At 39.2% G+C, this 9,730-nt stretch overlaps 1 protein-coding gene across 1 annotated transcript in view; it reads left to right on the top strand.

Annotated features, from left to right (window-relative positions):
- The window catches only part of si:ch211-171h4.3, a 10,795-nt gene extending 2,002 nt beyond the window's left edge, over positions 1 to 8,793 (top strand). The window contains exons 2-4 of the mRNA XM_690228.9: positions 3,010 to 3,154; positions 3,534 to 3,736; positions 6,696 to 8,793. Coding sequence (XP_695320.2) covers positions 3,010 to 3,154; positions 3,534 to 3,736; positions 6,696 to 7,352 — 1,005 coding nt within the window. The 3' untranslated portion in view covers positions 7,353 to 8,793. The remainder of the gene's footprint in view (positions 1 to 3,009; positions 3,155 to 3,533; positions 3,737 to 6,695) is intronic.
- Positions 8,794 to 9,730: the final 937 nt, after the last annotated feature.

Below are 9,730 nucleotides of genomic sequence, written 5' to 3'. Positions count from 1 at the left end.
TTATTTATAGGCTCTTTGACAGATCTGACTGTATTTTTCACAGTTTATATCTTGCAATTTGTCCTTTTACAAAGTAAAAATTAACCCAGCAGGCACAGGACATTAACATGACGTCAGATTGATGTTGTACACCAACGTCGGGGGCCGTTGCATTTTGTTTGGAAATGAAAGCCGGGTTGAAGTCGGAACCCAATGTTCAGCCGATTCAAATGTTATTACTCGATTGAATGGGCATTATCAGTGGTTATCAGCTGAAAGATTTAGGCCAGTAGAGGCCTTCTGCGCCTGCTAGTAGGCTCAGAAGGCTGTTATCATCCATCCACATGGTTAGGTTATCCATCCACATGATCAGTTATAGATCATATACGGCTGCGGCCAGTAGTTTATGAAACCAACCTAATATCAATGTCTAATGATGTTACAGCTTGAAGTTGTGTGGACGTTACCAATATGACGTCTATCAGACATTGTCTATTGGTTGCCATACATGACAATTAAATTTCAGTATTTGACGTCAATATGACGTTGGTTTAAGATGTTGGCTCAATGTTGGATTTTGGTCACACAACCTAAATCAACATAATATCAATGTCCTTTCACGTCAGTATTGGGCATCAAAGTAACATTGTACTTAGATGCTGGCGACCTAAATCTAACCTAATATTAATGTCTTATGACGTTGTGTGTCTGCTGGGAATTCTCAAAATAAAAGTCCAAATTGTGAGATCAGATATATTAAGTATATGTAAAAATATAAAAGTGATGACACGGTGGCTCAGTGGTTAGCACTGTCGCCTCACAGCAAGAAGGTCGCTGGTTTAAGTCCCGGCTGTGTCAGTTGGCATTTCTATTTTGAGTTTACATGTTCTCCTTGTGTTCACGTAGGTTTCCTCCACAGTCTAAAGACATGCGTTACAGGTGAATTGCATAAACTGAATTGGCTGTAGTGTAAGAGTGTGAATGTGAAAGTGTATGGGTGTTTCCTAGTTCTGGGTTGCAGCTGGAAGGGCATCCGATATGTAAAACATAAGTTGGATAAGTTGGTGGTTAATTCCGCTGTGGCAACCTCTGATGAATAAAGAGACTAAGCTGAAGGAAAATGAATAAATGAAAGGTATAAAAGTGAGTGTAAACACAAGGTCAGATTGCAATCGTAAACTTATTACCTATTACCAGTTACACATAACGACATACCTGAAAAGATTTTAAGAGCATGTTATGTAACTCAGCAATTTACAACATTCACAACTAATCCTGAAGCACTTCGATGTGCCGCCAGTTGTGCTGTTCTTGACAAGGGGTTAACTAAACACAAACAGTCTGTCCTCGCACAATCAAAGCCCAACAGGTGCACTTTATCCCCCCTTGTGCAACACACTATCCCTTCCACATCAACCCCAACTGCTTTACTAAAGAGATTAACTATATCCTCCATCTAAAATCCCATAAACAACCGAAAACAGCTTCTCTATCTAAACCATGTATAATATTTGATCAGTTACCAAAACTATTAGTGAACTGAACACTTAATCCGATGAGGCTCAGCTGAATACCACAGCTGTCTGGGGACAGTTAAGATGTGTTGACAGAAAACACATTTCTAAGAAGCCCCAAATCACCCTTTCGCTGTAGCGACCTTATAATAGTATGCAATGACAGACCCTCATCACACATCTCTGATCCAGCTAGATCCTATTTGCATTCAACATGGCCTTGTGTAGTTCTGGTGCTCTGTTGACAGCTATAGTCAGAACTCATATGACAAGGCAGATATCAAAAAACAAAGTATGGGAACTATATCCGTGAACCTATTTTCATACGTTTTGGACTTTTTATTTAATAAGAACAAGTTTGTATGAATAATAATAATTTTTATAGCGCTTTTATGGACACTTGAAGCGCTTTACACAATGGGGGGAATCTCCTCATCCACTACCAGTGTGCAGCATCCACCTGGATGACACGACGGAAGCCATATTGCACCACACCATGCACCACACACAGCTGATTGATGGAGAGGAGACAGAGTGATGAAGCCAATCATAATATGGGGATGGTTAGGAGGCCATTTGAGCAAATTTAGCCAGGAGGCCGTGGTTAAACCCCTACTCTTTTTTGAAGAACATCCTGGGATTTTTAATGATCACAGAGAATCAGGACCTCGGTTTAACACGTCTCATCCAAAAGACAGCACTTACTAAACTTACAGTGTCCCCTTCTCTATCCTGGGACGTTAGGACCCACACAGACTGCAGGTTGAGCGCCCCCTGTTGGCCTCACTAACACCACTTCAGGCAGTAACCTGGCTTTCCCATGTGATCTCCCATCCAGGTAATTAGCTTCAGTGGGTGACCATGTGCGAGTTGTAGAGAGCTAGCTGCTGGCTAAACAATCATAAAAACACATTTACCGAATAAATTCCAGCATGTGCACAAGAAAGTCATGTACGAGTAGTATGGGATTACTGGACAAAGTGGACTGACCATGATATAAAATATCTGAGTTTATTAAATTTTTAAAAATGCCCACTTGTCCTACCACAACATATTGTTTTTCTTTTTGATTATTGGCGCCAGTGTAACGGAGGCCAGCTAGTAAGTGCTGTGCAGGTAAACCTCACTCCTCTGACCTCTGACCGCTCTACATATGCTAGAAGCCATGGTCTTTAGCCTCCTTGTTAGAGCAACCGACTCCCATGCGGAAGGTCGTTGGCTTGATACCAGCTCTGAGTGGGTTGGGTGGCGTAAGACCAGCGGGGTTACACCAGTTTATCAGGAATTGATGATTTGTTTCTCTTTGACTCATTGGATCTTAAAAACGGTGCTTTATTCTTAAATGCTTTCTGTGATATTCTAGTTTTGCATAAGTTTAATCTTTGAATGGAAACTTATGACAAGAGCATTTGAATCAAACAAAGGCATGAAAATTCTACCTCCAACTACATTTTGAGGTTAAACTTATGAGGTATATTCAACTGCAAAACGCACACTCTTGCTTCGCTTGTTGCAGGCTGCCACAAGACTTTTGGATGAGCTGTGTCATTTAACAGTTCAGTCTCTAGAAACAATGGAGCCATTAGATCACTTCCAAGTTATTAAACTTCTTGGAGAGGGTTCATATGGCAAAGTCATGCTAGCGGTGCACAAAAAGAGAGGTAAGTGATGACAGGCCTTTCATATTTTTAGTTTCTTTCAACTAATTTGATTTCTGAAAATGATGCTCTGTTACTATATAGACCATTTTGAGGGATGTAACCAATAACAATGGTCCTAATTAATTTTCTGTGCAGCATTTTTAATTTCCCAAGAATGTCCAAGAATCTCAAACAGTCCACATATTGATAAACAATGTTATGATGGCTGTTTTAACATTAAGATCTGATTAAAATGTCTCTTTTTACCACTATGAAATATTTTGACAACAAGCAGGGAATGTTTATGGGCCAATGACATCGCCACATCTAAATGGTTAATACCAATTCTTCTTTCTGTATCTTTGACTGATTATTTCTCTAAATCTGTTTTGTAATCTAGGAACCCCAATGGCCCTTAAGTTCTTCCTGCGAGACTCTACCTGTCTCCTGTCATTTCTGAGGGAGTATAATCTCTCTTTGGCCTTCTGCAAGCACCCCTCACTTACCTCAGCTTTGGGTATCGCTTTCTCCACTCCCACTCACTATGTGTTCGCCCAGCAGCCCTGCCTTTATGGTGACCTCTATGATGTCATCGTTCCTGAGGTACGTTTCATGCATCTAAACAATGACTGGTCATGATGATTGAAATTAAACACGTCAAAGCTGATTCGAGAAAATCTCTCAACCTTTAAAACCCATTAAATCAGGGGTGTCCAAGCTTGTCCACTGTCCTGCACTGTCCTGTTAGCTCTGACCTTGGTGCTGAGTTTACAACAAGGCTGAAACCCGGAGCACAGCGAGAGGCAGGAGAAAATAGATATCAAATCACAAATGTAAACGGTAGCAGAACCATGAACTGCTTTACATGTTAAAATCAATGTCTCAAAATCAATACAAGACTAAGAGGGCAACTAGTGAAGCTGTTGGAGTACAGGAGTAATGTGAGACCGAGATGATTTATGTGATAACACATGCAGCAGAGTTTTGGAAGTATTGTAAAATCTTGAGAGAATTAGCAGGAACTTTTACGCATCCTCCATTCTTGCAGTCTTGAGGTTTGGAATTGAACTTTGGCAGTTGATGATGACATTACACAAGAACACGAGGATGCAATATCGCTGAAGAATGCATATTGAGAAACAGGCAATGAGTCTGTTTACATGGACACCAATACTCCTATTTTAATGCGATTAAGACAATACTCTGATTACGAGTCTACCATGTAAAGTAAAGTAGAGATTTTTGATTACCTTAATCCGACTAAAGTAAGTCATATTAGAACTAAACAGGAATCGAATTAAGACACATGGAGTATTCCTGTTTTAGTCACATTATTGAAGTGCAGTACAGACATGTAAACAACCTAATCAAATTATTACAGTTTTGTGGTACTTTTTGCTACATTTTGCAACAGGAGGCACACAAGGAAGTTGTCTTTTAACAACAACCAAATGAGAATGGCTTCAAGCAAGAGCACACATTTTTGATGCGAGTGAGAAATTCTGGAGGAAATGGACATTATGAAGTACCTCCAAGATTGTCACTGGGGTCATGAATGAAAAGTTAGAAAATGAAATGTTAGAGTAGGCCTGTTGCTTGAGAATTTGTATCCGGCGTCGTCTGTTTGCATGCATAGTGTGAGAAATTAACTGCAGTTGATTTTGTCGTAAACTAAAAACGAAATCCCCAAAATCACATATGGCGCCATGATGAACACAAACTGTTGTTGCGTGAAATGCCGGGGGAAACTAGCGTGGACGTAATTACGTTAATCGAACTATGTACTATAACATGTTAAACGGGAACTTAAATGTAATGTTCGAAAAGTTGCTCATGTAGACACCTTAATCATCTTGTCTTGTTCGAATTAAGGCTAATAATTAGATTACTGATATCTATGAAAATGTAGTCAATAAAAAATGTAAGGCCCTGTCCACACAAACCTGGAAAAACCATTTCAAATCTACACTTTTTTTCTACACAGTTTGGCATTCGTCCACACAAAAATGCAGCATCATGTGACAGAAAGAAAACTTTGTGATGAAAGCCATTGTGAAGATTTTCAGAAGCTCCTTAAATCGAGTGATCGTGTGGGCACTAAAACCAGATTGTTTTGCCTCATTTTGCCACAAACATGCACACTCCAATACCCCCAGTTAAAGTATAAATTCAACAGAAATATAAATGTCTAAAATCCTTAAAATAGCTTGTTAAGGAGCATTATGGATTGTAAGGATCTAAACAAAGCCTGATTCCTAAAAGACCACAGTGACAGACGAGTCTTCACATTGATTCCATGGGCCAGCCTGTACACCCGCTGGTGACCTATAGTACTCACACCTGCAGCTTCTCCACAATAGACATCCAGTGTTCTCCAGCCTCCTGCACCTAGACTGCAGCTCCACACAGGAAGTTTGGCTAGATGAGAAATGATCTAACCCAACTGATCCTGGTTTTTCTCAACTTTTTTTCCTTCACTTTAGTCAAATTGGTGACGTTTGTTCCTCGCCACTGGCTTGCTTAATTTGGGACTTCCAGCAGTGAAATTAAACCACACAGAACTGAACTAAACTGACACAGATTCAATGTCCTTGAACTTCTCTGTTAAGCTGCTTTGACACAATCTACATTGTAAGAGCGTTATAGAAATAAACATTAATTTAATTGAATTTAATATCCAGGAACAGGTCTGCAAACCTCAACTTAAACTGTCGTCAAACTAGACCAGGAGTGCCAAAGCTTGGGCCTGGAGGGCTAATGTCTTTCAGAGTTTAGCTCTGTGTTGAAGCCAGTTGGAGCTAGTCTTTGCACCACGTTGGCTCCTGTACCACCCCTGTACAAGATTTTCATCCCATATTTCACTGCATAGCAAAGTTTCCCTTTGGTAAACTCTGACCTGCAAATTTGACTTGCATTTATGCGTGAGACCAAAAGAAAATCAATACATGACTTTCTATTTCTAAAATATGGTGTAATCATTTCATCAGTATTGCATTAAACTGTTTCATTCAAATTAAATTCCCATGCTCAAAGCCTAGTGCAGGGGTCACCAACCCTGTTCCTGGAGAGCTACCTTCCTGCAGAGTTCAGCTCCAACACTGATCAAACACACCTGAACATATTAAGTAGGACATGAAGCAGCACTTGACAGTTATAGACAGGTGTGTTTGGTCAAGCTTGCAACTCAAATCTGCTGGAAGGTAGCTCTCCAGGAACAGGGTTGGTGTCCCCTAGACTAGTGTGACAGTGACTTTAATCCAAAGGTGTCAAACTAAATACTTGGAGGGCTGCAGCTCTGCAGAGTTTAGCTTTAACTCCAATTAAAGACACCTGATCAAACTAATTGAGTCCTTCAGGTTTGTTTGAAACTTACAGGAAAGTGTGTGGAACCAGGGTTGGAACTTAACTCTGAGCCATGGCCCTCCAAGAACTGAGTTTGTCATCACTGCTTTAATCCATTAAAGTTTGAAGTGCTTAAGTAAGGGATGTCCAATCCTACTGCAACGTGTAGCTCAAATTGGACATCCCAGTCTTAAGTACATTTTTGATTTCTTGATTGCAGGTTGGTCTGGAAGAGAGCCGTACCCAAGGAGTGGCTTCTCAGATCAGCGGTGCCCTCTCTCACCTCCATTCCCTTGGCTTTGTCCATCGTGATGTTAAGCCAGAGAACATCTTTCTATGCGATCGCGACTGCCGCTGGGTCAAGCTTGGCGATTTTGGCATGGTGAAAGCTGCAGGGACTAGGGTCCCGTGTGTGTGGTACAGCTCCCCATACTGCACGCCTGAGGCTGAGATAGCAAAGAAAAAGGTGGAGAGCGATTCAGGAGACACAGATGTGGATGACAATGGGAACAAGCTAAATGTGGACTTTGGCAAGACCCAAAGGATTTTGGTGTCTGTGGATCCCTGTACGGACAGCTGGGCATTGGGCATTTTAATCTATGCCATGCTGATGGGGAGCCTTCCATGGTCTGAGACTGTTAAAGACAACACTGCATATAAAGGCTATCTACAGTGGAGCAAATGGGAAAGTTCTGCATCAGAAGATCAATCCGAGGACCTCTATCAGTTGGCACCACAGTTTGGGGCATTCACTCCTCTTGTAGCCTCTCTTTTTAGGTCCCTGCTCCATCCACTGTCCAGACTTCGTGGCCGGCCAGATGAAGTAGAGAAGTACCTTGGGGGAGCTTGGCTTCTGGACAAGGATGTCAGTGGGTGATACGTCAAAGAAAGGACAAGTCTGAGAATAGTAGATTGTTGTTATTTGGTCATTCCCTCTTTAGTGGGAAAAATGGTGATGACTTCTTGGAAGAGGTTCCAATGGTAACACACATGAACTCTACAGAGGAGGAGACAAGGTGTATAGGAATACCGAAAAACTTGGGCCTCAATCCACAGTCCGGCAACATTACTGCACTCCGAAACAATGTGCAATGACTGTAAGGCTACACTGGAATCTTTAATATTACAGTGGCGGCTTCACATCGGAAGGCATCTTAATAACATCTGTGTTTATAAGACTGAATAAATACTGCCAGCCATCTCCACTTTCCAAAGTCGTTTGGCAATTTCAACAGCTCTTGCAAGTCCCTAAATCAGGTCACTCAGCTGACATCCTGAGCTGTTCTTTTTCATTTTCATGCAAACAGAACTTTTTGAACAACTAGAGAACAATCTACTGAAAATGAACAGCACTGTTATTAAATCAAACAAATACCATTTGGGAATTTCCCTTATATGTTTCCTAATAATCTGAAGAATGTTAGGGGGAAAACAGCTATAGATATCCATAGTACACTCAAAAATTACTTTTGCTGCTTGTTTAAACTAAAATGAGTTGAAACCACACAATTCTTATGTTTTTTTTTGGACAAATTATCTTTTTGGGACACCTACCTTGCAGTAGGTGATTTCAGAAACATTTTTTGTTGTACTGGTTGAAAGCCCCTTCACATTCCACTAGTAATGATTAAAGTAAATGATCTAAATGTGTTTATATGTAATTTTATATTCTGGGTAAGCCATAAGACTAAAAAATGTTCATTCAATTAATAATTGTCAGGCAGATAATTCCCATAATTCAGATAAGTAGCCCAGACTGTCTGTCAGCAAATGTAGATTTGAACAACTGCGCACTTTTTCATGCAGATTCGCCGATGCGCATTAAAGCGAGCCATGGTCACATAGACATGAGTGATATCGCTAAAAACAAATGCTGAATCAAAACTTTTGAAAACTCTGAGTCAATATTGAAGTTACTTTTGCAAGTTGGAGGAAGGATGACACCATAGCTGAAGTATTTCTGTTAGACTGGTAATGTTATGCTTTAAAACTATTTTAGTCACGCAAAACTTGTGTAGATTTTGTTGTTACGAATGGGTTATATGCACAGAAATGTTGTTCAGCCACTGAAATCTTACAGTAAACGATTGATGAGACTATTTTCAGTTTCATAAGGTCCTTTTACACCATCAATAATGTAGATTTTTATTTAGTTTAACAACCAAATATCAGTAAACAGCACTATTCCAGAGGAATACGCCGAAGAATAAAAGTATCAAATATTTCTCTTTGTGTCCAGCAAAACAAAAAATGTATACAGGATTGAAACAACCTACAAATGTTATTTTATTATAGTTTATTATGTTACGGCTAAGCACAAAATTATGTTCATTAAATATTATTTAATATTTCTATGTTAAACTTTTAATTAAGTTATTAATTATTTAATAATTTATTTATTAATTTAAATAAAGGTGCAGTACCAACAAAAACATGTTGGTAACATTCTGTTATTTTTTTTAAAAAGTGCCAAGACTAGCATAAAAGTTCATTTGTATTCATTTTTATGTTTAATGAAATAAAAATGTTTCAATTCCTATAACTAACGTGCAAAAGAAATAGCCCTTTTCACAGTAATTTACTGTAATCATGCTACGTACCTGCCTTAATTTTACAATAAAATTATGAATACAACATATAACTGTCAGTTTTTTTTACAGTTAAATACTGTAAAGCAATACTAATGTAATTTACTGTGAAAAATTACTGTAACTTGTTGTCAAAATCTGGAAATTTCTTACAGTGTAGTGCATGTCTTTGGACTATGGGGTACACCAGAAGCACCGGGAGGAAACAGACCCAAACATGGGGAGAACATGCAAACTCCGGCCCAGCCGGAACTCGAACCAGCAACAATACTAATACCCAGCGACAAAACCATACTATATGGAAGCCAATGACTTATTTTTTTCCCAGCAGTCTTTGTGTTCAAAAGAAGAAAGAAACTCAAGGTTTAGGATCAAGAAATGTAAATTATGGAACAAATCAAGCAGATTTTATTGTAAATTTAGGGAACTAACGAATAAATCCTGTTCGTGATTTGTATTTTTCTTGCATGTAATGTACAAAATTTCCTAAGGTGTCTTAATTCCCCTTGGGGTTCATGATGTAGAGAATTAGTAAAAGAAATTCCAGAAATGTTGATGTAAAAATGTAACAGTTTCCTCTCTTAAAAACAAACCATTAAACATATATTTTCACCAGTATTTACACTGTATTGATTACTCTTCGTTTGCTTAGCCTCATGAAGTTTGG

This window comes from Danio rerio, chromosome 19, assembly GCF_049306965.1.
Source record: "Danio rerio strain Tuebingen ecotype United States chromosome 19, GRCz12tu, whole genome shotgun sequence".
Classification (NCBI taxonomy): Eukaryota; Metazoa; Chordata; class Actinopteri; order Cypriniformes; family Danionidae; genus Danio; species Danio rerio.
Note: the sequence above shows the minus strand (reverse complement) of the source record. Positions and strands in the feature narration are given on the sequence as shown.